General features: G+C 35.7%; 1 protein-coding gene across 1 annotated transcript in view; it reads right to left on the bottom strand.

Annotated features, from left to right (window-relative positions):
- Positions 1–27,924, bottom strand: part of LOC108734062 (collagen alpha-1(XV) chain-like) — a 368,331-nt gene that overhangs the window by 184,849 nt on the left and 155,558 nt on the right. Inside the window, exon 2 of the mRNA XM_025981017.1 lies at positions 12,073–12,164. Coding sequence (XP_025836802.1) covers positions 12,073–12,164 — 92 coding nt within the window. The remainder of the gene's footprint in view (positions 1–12,072; positions 12,165–27,924) is intronic.

The raw sequence follows: 27,924 nt of genomic DNA, 5'->3' as shown, positions 1-27,924 counted from the left end.
ACAAAGCAAAAGTTTTTATAGGTGTGTAGAGCGTTAAGTTAATTCACTTGTTATTATTTTTGGCTAAATATGCTTTTAAATAAAGCATATTTTTAAATTTTAACGAGGCAGTTTAAATAATTTTGCAAAAGGTAACTGTACACTTTTGTCTAGCTCTCGCTCGATCGCATCCTAATAAAGGGAAGGGGCATATCTCCAACTTCTTGAAGCGAAAAGTAGATGTACTAGAATTGCACAAGTGGTCTAAATAGATTACGATATAGGATTGGATGCTGTGTTTTCATGAATGATTATGTTGATACTGTTTTTGCCAGATAAAATAGAATTGTGTGAATAGATTTCACTGCTTCCAACGGAAAATATATCTCACAGTTCAGCTATACGATCGAAAAACGCATAGTTGTCGCGGTACGTTCATCGCTACTGGGCTGCGTTCTCTTTTGTTTGAATTGTGCATAGTTAGTATTCGAGCTTCGACCCTTTAATTCGGTTTAAACATACGGACTGGGAGCATTTTGTATTCGTAACGCAACCGCATGCTGCGGTAGCAGAACAACGGCATCGTCATGTTATGCTCCGTTCCACGATCTAATAATGCTAGGATACCAGCGGCATGACAGCGTACTGTACGTGCAGAAAGGTAGATACATGTCACACACACAAAAAAAAAATAGAGGGTCCAAAACGTATTGCATGTTTCTATAGGGTACTCATTTTGCTGTCACACATCCACTGGAAGAGGGAAATTCTTTACGGGTTAAAGGAACAGGAATTTACTGTAATTGGCAGGAAGGAGTAGAAGGAAAAGAGTCAGTTGTTACCGCCCAAAATATTTCGTTCAAATGTCATTTAAATATTCAATTAATTTTTGATTTAAAATCATTACTTGGTAAATAATGAAGTTAAATGTTTTTTAGAATTTAGTAACATTTATTTTCTATAAACATTCCGTATGTAGGCAAATTTCTACAAAATGCAACCCGAGATAAAAATGTTCAGTCTCTCAGAGTCTCTGAAAGCGAGACTCGAGTCTCCGTCTCTCATCGAGTCTCTTTGGTGTCGCTGAGAGAGACTGTCAAAAAAACTGTTTAGCGTCTCTGAACGAAACACTGAGTTCTCCTAAGGCAAATAAAGTAAGATCTATCTAACTAGCCCCCAAACTATAATTAAGGTTTTGTGAAAGTAGTGAGACTTATGACCATTTTTGATCAAAAGCTAAAATACACGAGATTTTGACACTGACGTATTCTTGGACTGCTATATTTATTAAAATCCAGATCAGATGTAACAAGCATGTTGTCTTTTATGTTTTTTTTACACAGCATCCTGATATCTCACGTGTTTACAGGGTCAGACGGAAACTTATGTCACAATGTTGTGTCGTTTCTCAATTAAAACTTTTTTGTACCTTGTTTAGTTTCTGAGATACTTCTACTGCCCCAGTTGCTCTATGCTCAACCTAGATGACGCTACACTGTCCGTAATGTTAGTATTCGATATATAATATTTAGCCAAACCGTTCGTATTAATCTTCCAGAAGAAAAATTAAGATAGAAGATTGAAATCATATATATTACAGGTTGTTTTGACGAATAATGAACAATTTTTTCGTTGTCACGAATGAGGCTTGTTGTGTAGTTGGTCGTAATTTTAATAATTTAAAATGTTCAGCAACTATAAACTATAAATATTCGCACTATTCTTTCTTATATTCTTTTAACAATACTAGTAAATATGCAGTGCTGAAATGGCCTTATCGTAGTTTCGAAGGCTCCCTTGTGTGTCGTAGTTCGAACAGTTACTTGCGTAAATGCGATGTTGCTAGACAATGGAAAAGTGTAAATTGTGATTATTTATATGCAAAGAACTGTGAATAATAAATTTTAACAGCACGAATACCTAAACATGTTATAGCAAATAAATCTTGTAGGTAAGGATGTACCAATGTTATTTTCCCTTTTATGTTATATGAAGCAAAACTAGAATTTGAATTAAGTTTGCATAACAAATGACGCTGGCGGTAAAAACAATGTTTAGAAACAAGAGAATTCTGTTTGTATAATATCTAGTCTGTCATATATGTACAACTTGGAAACATTTGTCTCGAATATTAACTATCTTCCAGGCCCCTACTTGAATAATTACGAAATATCTACACCAAATGTGAAATGTTAGTTGCCGGGTTGTAATGTATCACTTTATGGTCCTACAAAACACAGAAAATGCATTGGCATTTTCAGTTTTCCTAAATAAAATACATTCGACCTGAAACTTCAACATGTATTCAAACACAGGCTGAATACAGCACTAGGTTCAAAACACGAACCGAAAGTCATGTGCAACGTCGAATCAGCGTTACAAGGGACGACAAATTAATTTTTGTTTTACTCTGGTGTCTGGTACCTGTTGTGCATTTGGTTTGAAATTTAATTCGAACATCAACCCTTTCCTTGTTCTACGAAATACAATAATGTCATCGTTCATAATTTATATCAATCAATGTACATGTACGTACGTTTGTACAATGGTGCTGAAGCTCGTATGGAAATGAAGTGAGTGTTTTTGGCTACTGACATATTTTTTTGAAAGTTAATTCAATCCCGTGATCCGTTTTTGGATATAAATAATTTTTCAATATGAAAAGCAACTATAATCTCATTTTTATAAGATTTCATGTGGACAAATTATTCACCGACAGACAGGCACGTATTCTCTTTCATGCTGCTTCATATTACAACACGAAAATAAGGTAGAACATATAACCGAGCGGCCCAGAGGTTTAGACCATTGTCGATTCGATTCCGGGTCCATCTACCTTGGTCCAAATTTTTCTGTGATTTCCTTGGATGACTTAGGCAAATGCTGGGGCAGTAATATTCCACAGATACTCTTTCATTCTCTTCTGTCTTCATTTCGTCCATCTTATCTTTGTCACCCGAACCACCACCCACCCATTCCCACGATTTCTAACCTACCAGATGGCGAACTGCGGATCTTTCAAGAGACAATTGCGGCGTTTCAAATTCCCTTAGAAAAATCAAAAGCTAAAGCGGAACGGACAGACATGGACAAGAGTCTTGCACTTTGCATCTTAAAGAACAAAATTTAAATCAGCAAGAAAAAGCAGACTCTGCATTTTCATCACTAGTAAATAATTTGGTTTTTTGGTAGAAGGTATGGAAATTGGCACATTACTGCATTTCCAAACCTTCACGAATCATCGGAAGCAGTGCTTCTATTGACACGGATGGTTATTTCACAAGAAGGATCAAAACAATGAAGGGTGACTTTGATAAACGATTTGATCAAAATAAATAAGCGAATGACTTCCAGCTTAAAAGTTTGCCATTCCTTCTCATACGTACTGTAGATGGCGCGCACGCCATCTTAAAATAATAATATAATATGTAAATCAGAATCCATTATAATCGTATTCATCATTAAACGCTGCTGTAGGGTGAATGCGTTTTAATTAGGGTAGAAATTTTTCGGTGAGCTGTAGTTAAAAGTATGAAAGCATTTCTCAAGAGAAATTAGCTGAATATTTAATGGCTTAATGTAGTCAAATATTCAGAAGGAATTTGTAAAAATACGCTAACGCGTTTTGACTCCGCCGTGCTCCGTCTTAAAAGTGTTTTCCAAGTTCATTTTCTAAACATTAGACTCTGCTATCTTGCAGGAAGTAGTCTATGGAACCTTATGAATAAGCGAAGAGCAGATTAATAAAAAAAAAAGCGGAAAAAAAGGACTTTTTACGGAACAATCCTTAAAGGGCTGCATTGGCTCATGTCCTAAATTTCTAATATATAGTGTTGAGGACGAAACAAGACTAAGAACAAGACTGTATTGGTCTTGCTTACTCGGTCTTGGTTTTGGTCTTGGTCTTCGTTTTAAGTCTCATTTAATCTAATACTTTTTTAAGCACAATGTAGAAAAGGGAGACTGGTAAATAATAATTAATTAAAAAATTAAAACCACCCAACCCTATTTCCTTTGTTTTCCATTATTTCTTCTTTCGGTCTACAACCCCCGCCACCATAAATAGTTAGAATTTTAAATTTTAGGAACAGTCTCGCATTAATAATGCCCACGTATGAAGTGGGCGAAACACGTGTCCGCTCAAAAAGTTTTTGTCTTAAGCAGAATTGAAGAAAATAGCGTCGATAGTTGTGAGAGTTATGAAAACTTGAAAACCTGTCGCTCCTCCAATACATAAATTGACCCTTCCTCTGATGCATAAATTGACCTTTTTAGCTGGCAAAATCGTAGGTAGGGAGAAAAAAGCTCATTATACTTTTGTTCATTAAACATACTTTTTCATACAGTACCTGCCAAAAGGTTTGTTCAATCATGAATAGTAGTGCGAGTCGAAAACAAGCGTTAAAGCCTTTAATATGTCTTCAAATATAAATAAACATCTCGTTAATATTTTCAGTAGTAAATGGTACCAATAACAGCACACTTGAGCAATGCAATTGTAGTGGATACAATGGTCAATTTTTCCGTGCAGTACTGTACGGATTATACGCTCCTCACCGGTTAAGAGTTTGGCCGAGAGTTGTCTTCTTCCGTTTTTGGCCTAGTGCTATTCTTTTCTACTTTACGCCGGTCAAACTTAACGTCATATCGCTACAGAGTGTAAACGAAGTATAGTAGTTCTCTTTTTTGATATTTAGTGTTAAAATCTAGTAGAGCAAACTAAAAATTGAAATGCTAAAAATGTTTTGTTCCAAGAAAGGATTATAGTAAAGATGTTTCAAACAGTTTAGCTCATAAATTCGCCGGAAGTAATAATTTTTCGTTTAGTCCTGCATATTCGGTACTGGTTTTGATTTTGGTCTTCATCTTGCTAGTATAAAGACTAGTTTTGGTCAACATTGCTAATACATACCAGTGGCAGTTCGAGAAAATGAAATGGGTGCACTGCAGATGTTTACTCATGTATTTTTTGAAAACGGGTTCCTAATAAGACAAATTCCATTGTATTTTAAAGATGGCTTTTGAAGTTGTTGTGTTTTGTTTGCCTTCAATGGAGCGTATATGCCCACTAAATTCATAAGGGTTGCGAGCACCTCAATTTATTAGTAGGAATCATGTAATTCAGTCAGCTTCAGTTTTGAAAATGGTAATTAATTCATAATTTTAATACGCTACTGATTGTATTTTCATAATGACATTGCTAATACAGCAATTTTACCTAAATAGTAGAACAGGAAACAAAAGGATAAAAGAGAAGCATCTCAATCTTGTAGAATCGGAAGGGGCACGTTTATCTCTGGGGTTGCTTCCATTACCGTAGGTTTGCTCATAACCTTTTATTTTATTAAGAGTCATTGATGTATTCCTGGGCGGAGATTGCTTGATTCGATTCTTTCTCCTGTATTCTTCCACACTTGCAGCTTCTTTAATTTGGTTCCATTTTTCGGATTCGACTGGTATTTCGTTGCACATATCCGCATCGCAGTTGGTACACGTTGTCACCGTCACATTGGGATTGCCATGCAAAGAACTTCGGATCATATTAGCAACAGCGTCTGTCACTATGGAAGTGCAACTCTTGAAGGAGTCGCAAGTTGCCTGACTCACAGTCCACGTTTTCGAACCGATGGATAGTGTGAATTCCATCTCAACGCAGTAAAGGGAAAATGCCTCTTTGATTATGCACTTTTCCTTTACACAATCAACTCCTAAACAGTGTTCGCATACCAGTTTTGAAAACACGTAATTATGACTTAAACAGAGGATACTCAACGTCTGAAGAAGAAAGTAGGTTTTCATTTTGGTTAAATTTTGAGTGCAGGACACTTTTCGGAATGTCTTCCATCAATTGTGACGTACCTGTCAAAATATTTGTCAACAAAATCCAATTTCTGGGATTTGCAGTCATAAAGTAAAAGATGAAGACTCACTTTGTTAAAGCCTGCATATAAAAAGAAAACAATTTTTAATTGATGTAATTACGACTGGAATCTCATTAATCATTTACTATTGTAGTTTTTATAAAGTCAAATAAACTGATTTTTTCGGTATAAAAATTAACAATAAATAAAAAATGAGTCTCCGTCTCTCATCGTGTCTCTCTGGTGTCGCTAGGAGAGACTATCGAGAGTGTCAAAAAAACTGTTTAGCGTCTCTGAACGAGAGACTCGAGTCGCTGATAGAAAGATCCTCATTTCGTATCCAGTCTCTGAACGAGAGACTCGGATCTATGAATGAAAGACTCGAATCTGTCAATAAGTGGTGTCTCGATAGACATGGTTAAAATTTCAGTTCAACATATTTCACAGATCCCATTCTTTCTACGAGAGACTCGAGTCTCTCAATTTTTTAGTCTTATTCATTCAGTCTCTCTGTGAGAGACTCAAATCTCTGAATTAACAATTTTATCGTTCGAGTCTCTCATACAAAGACTGTGAGAGATCCATAAAAACACCTAGGCAATAACTGAGAGACTGTGAAGGACTGAGAGATGCCCTCAGAGATTCTGAAAGACTCTGAGAGACTGGAGAGAGACTGAAAATTTTTGTCTAGGGAAGGGGGTAGACGGATACAACACTAAAGAACTTCCCCACATCAAAGATAGTCTAAGTCAGCAGGACCTTCTCTTTGTGGTTCACAGAATTTCATGGGATCCACTTCTACCAATACCTTAGCTGCATTCTAAAAGCTCTTTCAAGAAAATTTTCAATCATGAATTAAGGAATTTTTATTTGACTTCTTTGATTAGTGCAATTCCTTTCCTTGGACCAAGCACGTCGGTTTGAGCCATTTCCTTGCTTCACTTTGTAATATTTCCTGCCGTTTCCGTAAGGAGCTTATTTTCTCTAAAAACATTCCTTATTTTCCTTAGACTAGTATTTGGTTTGTCTAAGGGTTAATGACCTCCGCGATTGTTAGGTCGTCTCATTTCCTGGCGATGCAGCCAAGACTAAAACAAACCGCGCAGTTGCCGTGCGGAATTCCCGACAAAATGCATATCCAGGCGATTCTGTTAACTAACTTATTTCTGGAATTGGTGTAAAGTAAGCGGATGGCTTTATTTTCGACGCTAAAAATGAAAATTTATGTGAACGTCGTCATTTATTTCCTTGTGGCGTTGCAGAATGATTCAAAATTATTTAATCCTAGGTTACGTAACAAACGTGTAGTCATGAGGACGAAATCAGAAATCGGAAACGAATTTGGAAAGCAGTTAGCAGTGTAAACGGTTTGAATCTTCAAAATTAGAGAAATTGACACTGACATACCTAATATTGTAACGATTTGCTGCGAATTATTATTTTATTAATAATAATATTATATCGCAAAGTATAATATAAAATTACAACCAACTATTCTTATAAATTCCCTAGTAATTCTTAGGGAAAGAGATGACAATATTAACTGAGACCAAAATATTGAGGAAAATGAGACACCGAGGTGTGATTTGTTTTTTACAAAACAAGGAAAAAAAATTCAAAAAATTTTGGTCGAACATTAACATTTTAACACGTTGATTTTTTACGTATTTAAAAATCCCTATTGTACGACAACGTCCTTGATATCGAAAATATGCGCGTTGTTTAGTTGTAGAATATTGCCATATCGGACGATATAGAAGCACCAAATTATACTACAAACCTACCAGTATTACAATAATAGATATTAGCAGTTTTTTATATGCTAACTGAACTGTAATTTTGTTTTATTACTTTAAAGACTTCATTATGATAATTATTATTAACCACTAGCAATTAGTTGTTGTTTGTACGTACATTTAAGTATATCTCTAGCATTTTTTATGTAAAGTGTTCCATTTAAAGGGGTTATTTGTAATTGCCCCTTTTAACTCTGCAATTATTTGTTACTTAGCTACTGTTAATCTTTTGAAAACAGTAATTTATTATCGTTTATGTTTCACATTAGTGCCCTATTTGAAGCAAGGTACTCTTAATGCTTAAACCTTCATTTATAATTAGTAAATAAGTTCATTTTCTTTGGCCTTTTTAATTAATTAGTAAATTATACGAGAACGAGAAATTGCTTTTCATAACCATTTGAAGGGCATATTTATTGGTACTTTTTCCAAGGATTGTGAGGTAAACATTCATTACAATCGGAAATTACTTATAATTAAGTTCATTTAATAAATAAATTCTTAGTTTTAGTGCATTACAATTTAGTAAATCGTGCGTTCGCCACTATTTTATTGGTGGTTGTAACTGGAGTCTTATTAGGCAGAACAACTGTCGATTTACAACTCACTTAATTTTACTAAAAGGTACTACTTGTCTGTAGTTTATTTGAATCATGCCTTCCGCCCTATCCTCCAGCTTTATACTAATGCGAAAGTCAGAGAGGCTGCACACCTACCCGCTGTGTAACTGATCAATAAAGCATGCAAAAGTTTTTTTTTGCAAGTAAATACATTCGTAAGGCCCCTCTCAAACGTAGCTGCACTATAATTAGCACCACTGAAGTATCCATAGACGTCAATATTATCTATTAATTTGAAAATTCATTCTCAATTTTTTTTCACCATAAGTTACCTCAAATTAATGAGAAAAATTTTTGTTGCTGCTGTCACACCCTCGCCGGGATTGGAACCCGGGACCTGTAGCTTTACGCAACAATGCTATGAGAGGTAACAGTAGCAACAATATTACTAGTTATAACTTAATATTTTTTTCATTTTATTCGACTTTAACACCAAAATTATTACTTTAGGCCCTTGTAGACACTTTAGCAAGGTATCGACTGGTCATTCTGATTACCTAGCCTAGATATACATGGTTTGTTCGGTATGTAATAGGACTGAGTCGATTTAAAAAATTTATTGAGCCAATCGTTACAATTCCTTAAAAGATTTCAAAATAGGCTCCTTTTGCGTCGATGCAGCGCTGCCAGCGCGATTTCCAAGCATTGAAGGCGTCACGGAAGGCATTCTCCGGAACAGCCTTAAGAGCCGCGGTGCATGCTGCTTGGATCCCCTCTGTCGTCTCAAAATGCTTGTCTTTCATCGGCCTTTTCAGGCGAGCAAACAAAAAAGTCCAGGGGGCCACATCTGGGGTGTAGGGCGGCTGCGGAAGCGTTGGGATTCCGGCCTTGGTTAGGTAGCTGTCCACAAGAAAGGTAGTGTGAGCCGGGGCGTTGTCGTGGTTCAACTTCCAGTCGGCTGCGATGTCTTGTCGGACCCGATTGACCCTTCGTTTGAGTCTCTAGAGCACTTCCACGTAAAACTTGGCGTTGACGGTTTGTCCAGGAGGAACAAATTCATGATGGACAAAGCCTTTCATGTCAAAAAATGGGCATCGTTTTCAGTTTGGATTTGCTCATTCTTTCCTTTTTTGGGCGAGGAGACGCCGGCGTGTGCCACTCGGAAGATTGCCTCTTTATCTCGGGATCATACTCAAAGATCCATGACTCGTCACCTGCGATTACGTTATTCAAAAATTGCTGGTCACTTTCACACATGTTCAAATTTAATCGCGTACGTCCGCTCTGACGAACGATGCATTTTCGGCTTGCACCACTCACAGAAACACGTCGCGCGAAAAAGCCTGTTCTGACTCTCCAAGTGCTCGGAGGCAACTCACCAGCCGCTCGTTCGTTAGCTAGGAATGCCCGAATCGAATCTAGTTGGTGCGCGCACGTTCTGAAGTACAGTCGCGACGGAAGGAAATCAGTCCTATTACTTTCCGGACAAACCCTGTATCTTTCCAAATTTCTAGAACTGGCTTACTAAAAACCCCAACAGGACGTGATTAATTGATTATTGATAATTATGTTTAAAAACTCTACGTTTCTTTATTGGAAGAAAATAATGACCAATGTAGTATTCAAGAGCTTTTTATAAGTTTGTAGATTAGACATTAAAAAGACAAAGTTTTCGTGGTCTAGTCGAATGAAGAAGAAGAAAAAGACGTTTCACTTTAAACGAGGCGAAATAAATTGTAAAACCACACAAGTTTAGTACGTAGATCGTCTTTTATGGGTCGGAGTTACGTATACAAATAAAGTAGACGTAAAACGGAAGCCGTGAAGCGTGCGTTTTGGGAATTCCTTCGGCAATTCTTTCTTGATTTATGGAACGTAAATCACTGCAACAGGTAATGAATTCTCACGACGCTGCCTGTAAAAATTTATTTCCAACTCGTAAACTGACCGCTTTCGGCGTCGGTTTGCGTCGTGACGTTATCTCTGTTGTCGTTCTCAACAAGGCCATCTGCTTTATAAAGTGTAGCTGATAATACACTAGAACCTCTATAACTCGAACATCAAGGGTGTCGCCAAAAATTCGAGTTATAGAGTTTTCGACTTATGGAGGATTTTGAGTTAGGAGGATTTTAATTCGACTTGTAAAGGTAAAGATTTGATGTGCTTACATTGTCGGTAAATCCTTAAAGTCGATAACTTTAGTTTTTTTCGAACTATAGACGTAATAAGTTTCAAATTATCGAGTTGCAAAGGTTGTAAAATAAAACATTGCTACGTTCGAGATACAGAGGTCCAATTTAATTTTTCCAGTTATACCTAGAGGGAGGGAAAAGAAAAAAGAGAGATATCGTGGGTAGAAAAGGTTAGAAATGAAGAGGTATTGGAAAGAATAGGAGAACAGAGGACTCCATGGATGTGAATAAGAAATAGGCGAGATAGGTTGGTAGGACATCTTCTCAGGCATGAAGGTCTAGTCAGAGACATATTAGAGGCAGAAACAGGAGTTAGGAGGGGTAGAGGTAGACCTAGATTAGATTACTGTTCGCAAATAGTTAAGGATGTGGGATGTCCTAGTTTTAGAGAAATGCGAAGTTTAGCTCAGGATAGGAAAGAGTGGAGGTAATGTCCAACCAGTCTTAGGACTGATGACCTGGTGATGATGATGACCTAGAGGGAAAATATGTACCAAAATGGCTTGCACGGACTCACTGATTATTTCAACTAATAGAGGGTTGAGATTTCGAGTAATGGGGTTTTTGAGGAACAAAGCATTCTACTGTATTTGCAATAATTATTTATAAGATTGATTTACGTTCAAACCTTAATTTTTTCTTACAATGAAAATTTTCTTGTTACAGAATGTCGTCGGAGCCTTTGCAAAATTTTGGTAAGTTTTGATAAAATTTCTTGTTTTTTTGTTAGTGTAGCATCAGTAGATGAAGATTTGAAAGATGCATTTTCTTAAAATACACAAAACGACTATTGTTACATAGTATCCCTAAATTCGTATTTAGTTGGTACAACTAAATTATTTAATTAAAACTGCAAGCTAACACCTACTTACCTAAGTAGGTCAATTAGTAACCATTTAAATCGCGGAATCAATAAGTATAATTAAGAAGTCGAGTCAGGAGTCGGAAATCGAATTTAAGATTACGAAGGTGCAAGGTGGTGAGGCGGCTTACCGTCTTCATTCACCCTGTGATAGTTCCCTGCCACTCTCTACGTTCCCTAATTATCTAATAAATTAGACTAAGATTGTTATTATACTATTGGGTTATTAATTAACTATTGCTAAGTTGTTGACTACTTATTCTAAATTATATAATCAATATCCAATATTAGATTAAAGTAGTTATATCCCATTTCTAAAGTGTTAAAAAATAACACGATTTTGAATAATTAATTTTTTAGTTGGCTATTTTTTTTCTCGACATTTCGCCGAAATTTCTGTACGAAGGCCTAGAAGGGCCAAACATAATTTTTTTTTTTGAAATTTCGACTTGTAACTTGAAATTTCGACCTGCATCTAGAAATTTCGACTTTCATCTCAAAATTTCGACTTGCAACTTGAAATTTCGAATTAAGTGTTGATTTACCCATCAGTAGAAGAAGGTAGGCTTTCACTGCCGGAATCAATGGCATCGTAGGATTATAATTTGGGTTGGAAACGAAAATCCCGAATCATAATTTTATTCATCAGTGTTGTGACGATTATTGTCTGCGATTGAATTGTTTATTAGAAAGAATAGGAAGGACAGGAGGTGGAGTAGTTGTCTAACTGCTCTTTAGATTTACTACCTTGTGATACTTGTGGTTATAGTAAGTAATTAATGGCTGGAAAAAGCAAAAGGTAAATAGTGTTTGAGTACTAACCTTCTCCATCAAAAAACGGTGCTGCAAGTTCTGGAGAGTTGGTTGTAATAGAACAACTGCTGAACGCCAACAGAAGAGTTGCTACCATGTATCTGAAAAAGAGATAAATGGTAAACGATAACATTTTAATAACGTTTGAAATTCATCGAGATTTAAACTTCTTGTTATTAGTTTATTGAAAAGAAACAACCCAAGCAATTTTCGATATTCCTTAGTACATTCCACTTTTAATAAATGTAGGAGGCTGCATTGTTTTCTACGAAATTTTGAACATTTATTAAAATTGTGAAGTGTTATAAGTTAATTTGGGTTCAGTGTCCTTATTGATGGCTTTTATTATTCAATCTTCTCTTCCCAATTTTAATAAACGAAAAAGTTTTTCGCTTCCATTTGTTTACTTCTCTTTTTGCTTGGCAATATTGCTACGCCTCGTAAATATCTTAATGTTCTTATATTGCGTCAGTTCAAAGCTCTGTCTCCAAATTCACTTAATGAAAGCAGCGACATTATCAAATGTGTACCGTTTTAGTCTTTTACAGCAAAGTACAAGTCACTCAACTCAACTTTTTTTACAATATGTATACTTCATTTACTTTCTCTAGCGATCACCCCCTTCCAATGTCTTAGATGCACGCTGGCAAAATCGTAGGTAGGGAGAAAAATGCTCATTATACTCTCGACTCTTGTTCATTAAACATACTTTTTCATACAGTACCTACCAAAAGTTTTGTTCAATCATAAATAGTAGTGCGAGTCAAAAACAAGCTTTAAAACCTTTACTATGTTTTCAAATATAAACAAACATCTCGTTGATATTTTCAGTAGTAACTGATAACAATAACAGCACATTTGAGCAATGCAATTGTAGTGGATAAAATGGTCAATTTTTCCGTGCAGTACTGTACGGATTATACGCTCCTCACCGGTTAAGAGTTAGACCGAGAGTTGTCTCCTTCCTTTTCTGGCCTAGTGCTGTTCTTTTCTACTTTGCGCCGGTCAAACTGAAGCTCACATCGCTACAGAAACTAAATGAAGTATACCTATACTGAACGAAGAATTTCCGTGAGTGTCATTTACTGTGAACATCAGAAGCCCGGGTTTGCACTGCATCATATTGTGTGTTAGAGGTATTTTGAAATTTCATGGGCCGCAAATTGCGCGAGGGGTTGACCTTACTACATTCATACAAATAAATGAATAGGCAGAGTTTTGTTCAGATTTTAAATATCACATCAATGGATAAACCTAATTGGGCCTGACAAAACGTGATTCGTGTGATAGATGACGCAACATCGGCAACAAACAACAAATTGGTAAAGGCATTCGCGGCCAATTGGTGAACCGTTGCTGTCCTAGTTTGGGCCTTTTCACACGAGCTACATTTCGTAGCGCTTCCGTTGTGCTACAGCAGCGCGACAGTTGCCAGTTCGTATATATAAAGAGTGATTTTTTGCAGCGTTTTCATATTGTAGCCAATGTAGAAACGTACCTATTTCAAATTTAAAGAAACAGTTATTAAAATGAAGTCGCAGAAGAAATACGAAGACTTTATTAGCGCTTCTGATAAATAAAAGAAAAGAATATAAAGGATCACAAATATTGCGTCGATTATTACAACAGTAATCGATTGATAAAAGGATATCTATAAGTACATCTTTCCAAGATTTACGTCGGAATGAAAAAAGTTTTTCAGTAATTCCTTCTTATCATGCTCTTCCTTGTATAATCTGCACTGCAACAATTCTAAATTTTTGACATCAGCATTGTTTATCATTGGTCTGTCGCACTACTAAAAATACGCCAGTGCGGAAGCGTTAACTTAAGTAAATGTATTTCTTAGTGAAGCGCAACAATTGCACGACTATTTAGCCGCACGATTCAACCGAATGTGATTACAGTTTAGCGATTGTAGCGCTACGGGTTTGAAGCGCTGCTCTCGTGTGAAAACATCAATTTAAAATAGCGGATTCCTAAAAATCGTACAACTGTAGCGCTTCAGAAGCGCTACAAAAAATAGAATAGCCCGTGTGAAAAGGCTCTTAAGACCGTCGTCAATTGAAGTTGCTTCCAACGTTTCCATAGCACGAGTGGCGACTTTTTTTATAGGTCCTTCTCTTTCCGATAGTCAGTGTAAATTCAAAATCCCAATGGTTTCGTAATTACGAATGACACTGTACACAAATACGTAAATTTGAGTTATGTTACTCTTAAACGTAACCTGACATTGAACACAGGGTTCCACATCCTAAGCGGAACCCAATAATCACCCTCTGTATCTTTGTTGGTTAAATTACCAAAGCGAAGCTCTATTGTATTATATCATTTGATATCAAAATAGGTCATTGAGGAGTAATTTGAAAACGATCATACTAAAATATACAACTCAACATATATCGCATAAAATTCTTGGGCGATGCTCAATCTAGTTGATATTTTATTGTTTAATTTATTCAATTCTAGATCATTGCTTATCATCATCATCATAAGGTCATCAGTCCTAAGACTGTTTGGACACGTACCTCCACTCTTTCCTATCCTGAGCTAAACTTCGCATTTCCCTAAAACTAGAACAACCCACATCCTTAACTATTTGCGAACAGTAATCTAATCTAGGTCTACCTCTACCCCTCCTAACTCCTGTTTCTGCCTCTAATATGTCTCTGACTAGACCTTCGTGCCTGAGAAGGTGTCCTACCACCCTATCTCGCCTATTTTTCATTGACTTCGATAGAGTCCTCTGTTCTCCTATTCTTTCTAATTCCTTTTCATTTCTAACCTTTTCTACCCACGTTATCCTCATCATTCGCTTGTAACACCACATTTCAAACGCTTCTAACCTTTTCTTTTCCGCCGCCCCCACTGTCCATGTTTCGCACCCGTACAACGCCGTGCTCCAAACATACACCTTTAAGAACCTTTTTCGAATTTCTAAATTAACCGTTCGCGAGCATAGAAGTGACTTCTTTTTATTAAAGGCGACACGACCCTGCGCTATCCTCTGCTTTATATCCCTACTACTCCTTCCATCCTCACTTATCTGACTTCCTAGGTATCTAAAATCAGCCATATATTAACATCCATATGATTGATTACATTGACGATTTTTGAAATTTTTGAAATAGGAAACTGCCGTCCTACATATGTGACATAAGGCTTAATAGTGCCTGAACGTTTACCTTACTTTAAAATTGATGACAGTTGATGTCCGTTGATATCACATGAACACAAACCGCATGATTTGAATGAATAACTGATTAATTACGGTAATAAATGGTTTCAATTAGTATGTTTAATTTAAAACGGAAAATGTGAACTACGGTTCGGTATAGAAATATAAACGGTAAACAGCTCCCTTAATCTAGTTGATTACGAAGTGTTCGAATAAATTATGCATGAAAATCAAGTACCATGGTCATAGGCCGCGGAAATTGGGCAATTAGTTACCTATTCATTTCCTGTTTCCGTCATTTTAATCTAAAACCGATTTATTGATCAAGGGTGCCACAATAATTAATGCGCGGGTTGTTTTCCGATGTGTAAGTAGACCGGCGAAACGAAAGACAAAGAAAGAAGATTATTTTTGAAATTGCTATCTTACCGGTATTATTAACAATTATGACAATAATAAAAATAAATCGCTTGGCTAATTGCACTAGGAAATGGTATTATTTGTACACATTAGGGTGTTTATCCCACTTAAACTTTAATATAAAAAAGGATAATGGCGGAAAGTCTTCTTCAGTCTCTTTTGAGGAATCGTAAAATTGGATGGCTATCACCAGAGAGAGAGAGAGACAAATCAGTCCGACAACTCAATGATTATCTGTAGAATGTTGTTGTTTTAGTATTTGCTTAAATGATCCATAAAATGTATGGACCAGAGCAGGGGAATCTTTTCCCAAATACTAAGCCATTGAGAAGCCCAAACGAATGGTGAGACCTCTGGTGATGAATGCGTCGAATCGTTGTTCAGTCTCCTTTTAGGAATCATAGGATTGAGGGTGGTGGTTCAAGTATTTGCCTAAAAAGTGCAGACAATGTATGGACTAGAGCAAGTCAACTAAAATCCAACCACACCTCCCAAATACTAAGCCATCGTGAAATCTAACGGAATGGTGAGATCTCTAGTGATGGATGCGCCGATCTGTTCTTCAATCTCCTTTTAGAAATCGTAGGAATGGATAGGTGGTGGTTGACCAGAGACAGATGAGTCAGACAAAATAAAGGTGGAAGTCAACTGAGTGATTATCTGTAGAACGTTGCTGTCTCAGTATTTGACTAAAAGATCCATATAATGTATAGACCACAATAAACGAACCAGAAATCAAATCGGAGTCTTCCTAAATGTTAAGTCAATGAGAAACCCAAAGGAATAGTGGGAGATAGAATATATAGACCAGAACAGGCGAATCTGAAATCAAATCGGAGTGTTTCTCAATGCTAAGTCAATGAGAAACCCATAGGAACAGTGAGAGATATGGTAATGAATGCACCGAAACGTTCTTCACTCTCCTTTTAGAAATCGCAGGAATGGATAGGTGGTGGTTGATGGGAGACAGAGGAGTTGGACAAAATGAAGACGGAAGTTAACTGAGGGATTATCTGTAGAACGTTGCTCTCTCAGTATTTGCCAAAAAGATTCATAGAATGTATGGAACAAATCAAGCCAACTGGAATCCAATCAGAGCACAGACCTCCCAAATGCTAAGCCATCGTGAAACCTAAAGGAATGGTGAGATCTCTAGTGATGGATGCATCGATCTGTTCTTCAATCTCCTTTTAGAAATCGTAGGAATGGACAGGTGGTGGTTGACCAGAGACAGAAGAGTCCGACAAAATGAAGGTGGAAGTCAACTGAGTGATTATCTGTAGAACGTTGCTATCTCAGTATTTAACTAAAAGATCCACAGAATGTATAGACCAGAACAGGCGAACCTGAAATCGAATCGGAGTTTTCCCAAATGCTATGTCAATGAGAAACCCAAAGGAACAGTGAGAGCTATGGCGATAAATGCACCGAACCGTTCTTCAGTGTCCTTTTAGTTGGGGGAGATGGTTGGAAAGGGGCAAGCGAGTTGGATGAAATAAAGACAGAAAAGAAGTATATTATTGTCTGTGGAATGTAATTACCCCAGTATTTGCCTTTATGATCCATTTGCAGAACAGTCGGTTCATTAGTTCGTTTAATCACTGTGGACATAGTATGACATTATTTATCATAATAATATAATGGTCAAGTTCAACAGCATGAAGAAAATTCCTTTTCATTTCTAATACAAAATCAAATGATTTGTATACAGGGTGGCCCAAAAGTACGCAATATGCTCATCACGGTCAAACAGTTTGTTTAACCGAAAAATTTTTCAAACAAAATTTATTCCCTATTTTAATACTAAATCGTCTGTATTATCCAAATTTAATTTACTATACAGGGCGGTGGAAAATAGGAAAAATACATTTTCGTTTAAATGGCAGCCATATGAAATATGACTCCAATCGAAAAAAGTTATAGGAGAAAGTTGTTGAAAATGTCAAAATATGGAGCTATGTGAAAAATCAGACTGATATTTTTTTAATCCATTTCAGTCATTTCATTCGAAAAAAAAATATTCGAATATCGCCCGGATTTTTTGCATAGACCTTTTGGGCCACCCTGTATATACATATGTTCTGTAAATATAATTCGTTCGACTTAAATTACAGAATTTACGGGCGTATTTTTCTGTCCTCAGTCCAAGGACTAATAAAAGGAACATTTTAATTAATGATCCCGTACATAATTTAAACAGTTATTTCAGCTAAATGATGAACGTAACTTTGATTGGAGAATAAAAATGGGTACTTATGAGTAAGAGAGGACGCTATCAGTGCTCGTTTAAACGTTAGTTGTTGGTTCGCTTTTTGATGTTTATAATTTATAAAATTGATTTCATTCACTTTTTATTGCGAATAGCGAGCGAGGGAGTAAATTACCTTGGTCGTTTGCTCCCATTGCCGACGAGGTAATCGTTTTCTTAATGGTAACATATTCATTTCAACATACACGTATAGCGAGCAATTGCTGAGAAGCAATTTACTTAGTTCATTATTAACGACACACTTCTTAGATTAGTCTCTCGCTTGCAGATATGACTAATAAAAATTTAAATCAAGTAAATGTACCCGTCGTCATCAAGACCATTTTAATGTTCTCGGAAATTAAGTGGTCTTATTTAGAAGACGACTCGTTAGTTCTAGTGAATTATTTTAACAAACTTTATCGATTATTATTTTTGGGAATCGCTTAATCGATGCAACGATTAGTACGATTCATCGTCATCATAAGGTCGTCAGTCCTAAGACTGGTTGGACACGCACCTCCACTCTATCCTATCCTGAGCGAATCTTCGCACTTCCCTAAAACTAGAACATCCCACATTCTTAACTGTAACCTGTACGAACAGTAATCTAATCTAATTAAGTCTACCTCTACTCCTTTTAACTCCTGTTACTACCTCTACCCTTCATGCTTGAGAAGATGTCCTACCAACCTATCTCGCCTATTTCTTATTGACTTCCATAGGTCCTCTATTCACCTATCCTTTCTAACACCTCTTCATTTCTAATCTTCTCTAGCCACGGTGTCACCATCATTTTCCTGTAATACTACATTTAGAACATTTTATATTAAAATCTAAATTTTGCTTTTAATAACTAGTTGAAATGGGTTCCCTTTTCATATTTTGTGTATAGTGTTTTTTGAGTCACTAATTTTTGACTTTGGCATCAATTTAAGCCTCTAAAATTCAAAATTTAACCAAATGAAAACTTAGACCTTCATACCTGAGAAGGTGTCCTATCAACCTATCTCGCCTAGTTTTATTGGCTTCCATACAGTCCTCAGTTCTGCTATGCTTTCTAATACCTCTTTATTACTAACCTTCTCTATTCACGGTATCCTCATCATTCTTCTGTAACACCACATTTCGAACGCTTCTAACCTTTTGCAAATCAATCGTTCGCAAACATAAAAGTGACTTCTAACAATCATGAAAAATTATGTGGAGATCAATAAGAGAAAGGAAAGAAGGGATGAAGGACTTGTTACAGACGTTTTACAACTGAAAACAGGAGTAAATTGTAAGCGGCCTTAAGTAACATATACTCTCGAAGAGCATTCTGAACAGAATATCAAATAGATATCTTAAACTACGTAAATCAAGAACGTAGCATCACAGGGCGTGGACAATATTGAGATATAAAGTATCGTCAGGAAGATGGTTAAGCGTTGCTTTAAGACATCCTAATCTCTTAATCAACAGATACACAACAAATAAAACAAACGATCACTTACTTAAACAAAAGCCAACACGATCACAGAGATGATCCCCAGCTATATCACTGCCAATATCACCTTACGGCACCTTTATCAAATATAGAAAAACATGTGTGAGCACTCAAGCATACCTTTCCTTAGCATTTATCGTGCATCTTACTGTACAAGGCCATGTTGCAATATAATCAACTAAAGATAAATACATTGACCGCAGCCAAATTACTGTAATCAACTACTTGACACTTATTGATGCTGTATCAACCTGATCTTGGGAAAGGGCAAACACCCTCTTCCCGCACTACCTCTGCAAGACAGACTTTTCTGTCCAAAACTGGACTGAGGTCATTAATGGGTTAGATAACTGTACAACCGCAGCCCACAGTCCCCATTGCACCGCAGCGCTTTCAAACCTCAGCCCCCAAATAACGACTGTGTCACCGCAGCTTAACAGTCTAGGTAGCGTCCCTAATTATCTCATGAGTTACTTTCAATATCAACATAAATCATCAACAGCATCTTCATTTAAAACAATCAGTAAAATAATTACTAAGCATGCTTGAAGTACTCAGTGAATAACTCACCCTGATTTGCAGGTAACACAGGTAACAATCACTAATATTATAACGTCCTTAAAATATGCACAATTATTGGAGAACACAGAGTAGCACAAGTGCACTTTAATACGTTTCACGCATATGTAACATTAACAGGTCCTGTTTGTTTCTTCATCTCGAAGAGGGTCGATCCCCCTTGACCGATCACCCCGCATAAAGTATAAACACATGGGCAAATTAGGTAAAATCCATCCCAACTAAGTCCGTAAAATTAACGTAGAAATATACATACCGACCACTATATATACATATGTTCGTTTAGTTTTCGAACGACTATTTATTTACACACATATAGAAATAATAAAACCCTTACAAAATAAGGGCCGAGAAAGTTCTAGATTAGATTACTGTGCGCAAATTGTCATTACCGGATTAATGACCTTGTGATGACAATAATGACAAGGTGTCCCATTGTTAGTAAAGTTGTACAAATATCCGCATCCGCAACTTCTATGGATTATTCGCAGAAATTTTAATATCCGCGTCCTCGTCTACATCCGCAACGTTGAATTGTTCAAAATCCGCATCCTCATCCAGATCCACACATTCAGATGAAGATATGAGGGAGGAGACTATTACTACCGGCAAAAATATTCTATCTCATCTACTTATTCTGAAATTCATGAACTTCTGTTTTTAAATAGGGAATGTACTTTCAAAAGCGTGGTATTTTCCCATTTGGATCCAACCTAACTAATATTATATTGGTTTTTTACGCCCTAAAAATGTTCAGTTTCTCAGAGTCTCTGAAAGCGAGACTCGAGTCTCCGTCTCTCGTCGAGTCTCTGTGATGTCGCTGAGAGAGACTGTCGAGAAACTGTCAAAAAAACTGTTTAGCGTCTCTGAACGAGAGACTCGAGTCACTCATAGAGAGATCCTCATTTCGTATCCAGTTTCTGAACGAGAGACTCGAATCTCTCAATAAGTGGTGTCTCGATAGACATGATTAAAATTTTCTAAGGTCAACAAATATTTCAGAGATCGCAGTCTTTCTATGAGAGACTAGAGTGTCTCAAAATAGTTGGTGAAAGCTGTCTTCCGTTAAAAAAAACCGATGCTTATTTCACATTAATTATATACGACTTCTGTTTTCCTACAAGTGATTTATATCCATAGAGCAAAGTTAACAGAGTGATTTATATCTGAAGCAGTAAGCTAATTAATACTGGTGTGTATGTAAGACTTGACGTAAAAGTTGTGCATTTCGCTTATCTGACTTATCTTAAGATTATGTTGTGGCTGACTGTACGGATGGAAGATAAATTAACGTGATTGTTCATACTGTTAATACCCTTTAGCATTAATTAGCTGTCTAGCATTTTTTTTGTCTTAATCTAATACATAAATCGTTAAACTTCGAACGCTTCTTACCTACAAAAAATAAAAAAAAACAAAATTGTAACATTCGTGTAGTTACATATTGCTACAAAACTAATCCGTTATTAGTTCATGCGGGAAGAAGAAGTAACTATAGACTAATGAGGATAATTTAATATTCATAAAACCTAATAATAATTATAATAATATGGTAGTTGTTTATATTTTACTTAAACCGACAATTAGTATTTGAATGCATTAATCATAATTGGAGATTAATACAAAATGTTTACTGGTGGCAATTACGTAATTAAAATTCGATTATACATACGTGTTTATGAGCGTTTACCATTTGTAATTCCAATGGCTTAATAAAATTATACTAATTTCCACATATTACTGCACGCGTAATATTAATATTAGCGTCCGATGCATATTGAAAAGATCAAAGCAAAAAGGTGCCGGCCCCATTTAATAAAAAGCACATCGATTATTTACGCACTGCATAATTATACCATGTATTAATAATGTCAAAAATTTATTGATTTCACTGGCATTTGTGTTTTTTGTAATATCGATTTTCATATACAGTGGATTGCGGATATAACGACGACGAACGGACCACTGTAATTGGGTCGTTATGTCCGGAAGTCGTTACAGGTAAAGGTAAAGGGATGCAGATACGTATGTATAGTTTTCACCATGTTTCAATTTTGAAACGTTTTTTTAAACAGTAAATGTGCATCTCGAAGTCATACTTATTCAGAAGATTGCTAAACACAGTTGCAACTCAGAATATCACTTTGTAACTGAACCATTTTAACGTATAACATCTATAAACAAACGGTTAAGGTCGCCGCACTTTCTGGCCATCTGTGTGGATGTAAAGAAAAGATAAGAAAGCCCTTTTTGTCTTTGCCGACCGCCTCGGATCGCTATATCTGCGTGGAATTACTAGGGATTTGTTACAAATAATTCTTTAAGAACAGTCGCTACATCCGAACTCGGCGTTATATTCGAAGTCGCCATAGCCACATGAATTTTGTACCAAAGTATGCTTTAAATTCAAGGGACTTAGATTTAACGTCGCTATAGCAAAATGATCGCTATAACTAGGGTCGTAATAAATGAAATCCACATTAACAGTATTTATAAGTTATTAACCGATTAGATTTCTTCTTTATTTATACAAAATGACAACAAAGACTAAATTAGTTTAATGGGAAATATTTTGTCAATTTTATTAATATTAACAATACTCAATAAGTGCTTTCATTAGGCTGAGAATTATGCGCTCGATGGATATCATGTGGTCAATGATCAGGTTGAAAGAATCCGGATCCCTTGAAATTAAGAAAGTAGGAATTGCTGAAATTGGGAAAAGTAAAATAAAAATAAATATTCTCTTAGTTATTAGATATATTTCCCTTGGGGGAACCTCAGAGGACGACAAGGTAAGAGTGGGCATCTTCTGTACGTGTTTGGATTGATTTACTTTTGCCCTTGCCGAAATTGTGATTTTATTATTCCTTTATGATTTATTTGAAGCAGTTACAATATTAATACAAAATATCGAATAACTTATATTTGTATTTAAATCTGCTTTTTATTTTGAAAATGTTGAATGTTTAGTTTCCACCATGTCTATAAAGTAAGCAAAATTAAATAATTATTTGCCGATAATTTGATACTAATTTAGTTCTAATTTAGTGTCAAAGTTAGAAATTTGACGCTCTTTCAAGAAACAATTACTCAATTTTGCTTACTTTACAATGCTAGCTTTACAGACGTGTTCCCACTATACCTACCTGATGAGTCAAGTTGAGTTAGTCGTGCGTGTTTAAAACGAATGCCAATATCCTGATTGGATATGTAATGATTACGCTTCGGTGGAAATAGATACCTACTCAAGACTTTTTTACAACAGTGATTTAGTTATTATTGCAATTTTTGTTTTTTTTACGGAATTTGTGGTACCACTGCAAACAACATTATTTATAGATTATGCAAAAACTTCCAAAAATAAAAATAAAATAGTCATATTATCGTAAACCCTTGGATAAACCCTACATGAATTTTCAGTAAACAGTGGAACAACCTTATTAACCAAACACTTTATATTCATCATCATCAGGCCGTCAGTCCTAAGATTAGTTGGACACGCACCCCACTCTTTCCTATCCCGAACTAATCTTCGCATTTCCCTACAACTGGAACATCCCACATCTTTAACTATTTGAGACCAGTAATCCAATTCAATTAAGTCTACTCTACTCCTTTTAACTCCAGGTTTTTGCCTCTAATATGTTTCTGACTAGTCCTTCATGCCTGAGAAGGTGTCCTACCAACCTATCTCGCCTATATCTTACTGACTTCCATAAAGTCCTCTATTCACCTATTCTTTCTAACACCTCTTCATATCTAATCTTCTCTATCCACAGTGTCATCATTCGCATGTAACACCACATTTCGAACATTTAAATTAAAATCTAAATTTTGCTTTTAATAGTTATTTGAAATAGGGTCTCATTTCATATTTTGTATTAATTTTATATTTGTATAAATTTTTTTAGTCCCTTATTTTTGAGTTTGACATCGAATTAAGCCTCTCAAAGTCCCCAATTCTAGAAATTTCAAAATTAATTTCATCTGCTTTGTTGTGCCAGCTTCACTGCCATAATTTTAGATTGTCAATTTCAAATTTAACCAAATGGAAATTTGAATTTCTCGTCCCGACCATGTGCCTGACCTGGTAAAGTCAACTGTATGCATTTTTTTGAATAGTTCGATGTAATACCAACATAAATCCCTTTGTTATGCATTCATGCCAAAATTTACGTTTTCGTTTTTTCTTTTCTGTTTTTTTTTTAATTCCCTAATGAAATGTTCTGGTAATACCCAAGGGAAACATTAAACCACTCTCTCTCACGAAGTCGATTTGACATACAGTATACACAGTGTTTTCAAATGATGTTAGGTATACGTATTTTGTTCACCATTCTCGTTAGGAAGAAGTGAGCGTTGAAAAACGAAGACAAAAAGCAAAGCCATTTTTTTTAAAGAGACAACGACGTTGGAACGCAAAACCGTCGCATACATACAAACAATATATGTATGTATACCTGTACCTGGACGTAAAACTATGCAGCATCTGATAAAATACCAATCAGCAAGCAATCTAAGCAAGCGCGATATCATTTTTTCGAATGTCAAGCCACGTACGACGAAGGCTCGCAGGCATCGAGCGTCAACTGACTAACTGACTGACTTGTTTGCTGAAACACGATCTTCTTCCAGACAGGCGATAATCATGCCGTTGTATAAAGAAAATTGCATTCGATCTTTTTGTTCTTATAATTTTATTTGCATACGTACCTACCCACACAGAGACTGGATTTAAAATAAATAAAACGAAATAAAAGGGGACTTTGCTATTTGACAGGTACAGTTACCTATACCAAGTCAAGCAAAACACGACGAATAGTTTTAATTCCAAACATGAGCATACACAAAACTTGTTATTTACGATTAAAATAAATTAAAGTATTTAATAATGTTAAATGGGAAGTGTGAAAAAGTTTGAAAAGATTTATCATAGAGTCGTCAATCCTGATTAGGGTTTCCACATGTACTTTATTATAAAGCATTGTACTCTATTTCGACTGTGCGTACGTTATACTTTACAAAACACATAAACGCAAAAGTACTCTATTTAAGGCCTTAAGTAAACATCGTAATTTTGTAAGCGATTATTCGAAATTCGGAGTATTTTTACATCAATAATATTGCACAGAAAAATGGCAAGCCATATTTACGGAACAAACTGATTTCCCAAATCTGTTCAAAGTAGATAGTGTCACTTTTGCTGTCCGTTCCGGCCACTTCAGCATTTACAGAATGAGTATTCTCTGTTATGAACGCAAAGTGGCGGGACGACAGGAATAAAGCTTCATTAAAACTAATTAAAAATGAACTTTTAGTTTACTTAAATCTTTGTTTGCCATGTTTAGAGGCTATTAATGTATTTAAGAACGACAGCAATTTGTTACTGGCTGCTAGGTGTAACAAAAAATATGTTTTTAAAAACAAAAAATAAAATACTTTGTTTTTATGCTGAGTACTTTTTTTTTTGAATCATTTAGTCGAGAAATACTTCATGTAAAGCCTGAAAAGGTGGCAACCCTCGTCCTGATACTGGTTGGACACACACTTCCAGTCTTTCCTGTTGTGAGATAATCTTAGTATTTCCCTAAAACTAGAACATCTCAGATCCTTAAGTATTTACGAACAGTAGTCTAATCTTGCTATACCTCTAGTCCTCTTAACTCCTGTTTCTGTTTTTAAAGTGGATCTTACTTTCCCTTCAAGCCTGACAAGGTGTCCTAGCGCCCTAATCTATTCTTTGTTATACCTGTTCATTTCTAAACTTTGAACGCTTCTAACCTTTCCTTTTCCGTCGCGCCTACCATCCACGTTTCGCACCCTTAAAGAGCCGTGCTCCAGTCATATATCATTAGCAATGTTTCTCTAATTTCTAAATGCACCGCTCGCGAGCATTTTTTTGTTAAAGACTATTCGACTCTGCGAAAAGATTGGATATTAAATTGGAACGAATTTTCTATTAGACTATTTATTCAACATGGAGACACAGCATATATCGCTATTTAAATAAGTGATTATTTATTTCATTTATTAATGTCTACCGCCTCTTATTTCTTGCCGTTCGCCCATACCATTTATATCATGATTGTTTAGGTCGATCATTCAAGGAAATCTAAGTTCGTTGTAATCGATTCGACACTCTTATTTCCTGTTCAGAGACGTTTGCTAAAGCTGATTGTTCGCTATAAATATATTTGTTATATCAATGGATAATTAACACGTTCTTAAATAAAAATGTAACTTTACTCTAGTATAATAAAATAATTTGAAGTGGTCTGTATTCTGTCGAAACTGCCAGACGCGGATCGCGATTTCGATATTTTTGGATCTCATCATCGCGTCGCAAGCAGCTCCGACAGAACACAGACCAACTTTTACCTGCTGTCTTAACAGTGCGTTTTAGAAAATACTACAAATGGCGCAGTGAACGCCATCTATAGCACGATGCTACATTTTTAGGATTACGTATGCTCCAACAATGCTTGATGTCACCATGCCATTTGTGGTATTTTCTTACTCTAGTATGATAAAGCTCTCTTTACTTTCGATTCGTGTTGGACGCTTCGTCGTTTAGATACGACTTCTTCAGAGATTTAATCGTATAAATTCTATTGCCTCGTTTTAAAAACAACGAAGGAATACATTCTTTGGTATAATTCAACGTTATGCTTTTTGTGTGATTACTGACATTTGTTCTTTAAATTTTGTTTGTTAAAATCGAGCATTCGTTATAGCTAATGTTTGTTACAACCGAGTAATGATAACTTTATGTAATTAGGATGATGATCGAAAATTAATCTTAAACTTTTTTGACATTTTCTTGTCTATGATCATCCTGTTAATGTTACATTACATTTTTTGTATATGGGGAAACACAAAAACTTTTATTTTTATGAAATGATACAAATTCTATCCACGTGCTTCCAAAATTGGATATTAGAAACGTATAAAAGTCAAATACGCATTAAAATTTATTGGCCTGCAATGTAGTAACATGAGTTCAAATCAATAAAAGTCTGATTTGTTTTTAATATCTATTCAAAAAGTGGAATATTTAAGCGGTGGGTAGATCCTTCAAGATGTGTTGTAAGCACTGCTTAAGCAAAAAGAGCGAACACTCGAAAAAAGTTTCAATCCATGCGAAAGGTTCAACTAAAAGAAGAATTGAAGAATAAGGAAATATGTAGTAGGTTTATCTAACATGAAATTATAAAGGAATGTTTTTTTTATTCTCCTTTAGACAGGGAAATGTTGAACTTGATAATATAATAATAAAGGCCTTTCAGAATCTCTTCAAAAATTTATTGTAAATTCTAGGGTTACTTATTCAAATTCGAAAAATACTAGTAACAGTGCTCCAAGATGACATGATAAGAATATTTAATCCACGAGTTAGTAAATAAAAAATCATTTTAGGTTTCTCTATACGATTTTATTTGTGATGTCGTTTCATATTTTAAGTACTGACAGATAATGTTATTTCACGTGAGAAACTATCAAGTCGCACATCATAATCGTCATGAACTCTAGCAATCTTCCATGTATTTTCGGAGGTAGGTAGGTACTTTCAAAAGCTTCTAATTTGTTCAGGAAGTATCTACAGTCTATTGCAATTTGTTAGAATTGTGACCTTGAAGAAATCTGCGCGAAGAGAGAAAGAATACACACTAGGCGTGAGCAAGACAGAAATAGTTGGAACAAGCTCGAACGAGCAGAGCTCTCGATGGGCGGTCTTAGGAGATCGGCTAGAGCTGTACAGTACTAGACGAAAATGTTTAGCAATTTCTTAAAACAAAAATGTATATAAATTAACAATAGAAAACAAAGCAAAAGTTTTATAGGTGTGTAAAGCATTAAGTTAATTCACTTGTTATTATTTTTGGCTAAATATGCTTTTAAATAAAGCATATTCTTAAATTTTAACGAGGCAGTTTAAATAATTTT

The sequence above is a fragment of the Agrilus planipennis genome, unplaced genomic scaffold (assembly GCF_000699045.2).
Source record: "Agrilus planipennis isolate EAB-ADULT unplaced genomic scaffold, Apla_2.0 scaffold10, whole genome shotgun sequence".
Lineage (NCBI taxonomy): Eukaryota > Metazoa > Arthropoda > Insecta > Coleoptera > Buprestidae > Agrilus > Agrilus planipennis.
The sequence above is the reverse complement of the archived record's forward strand: the minus strand, read 5'-3'. Positions and strand labels throughout refer to the sequence as shown.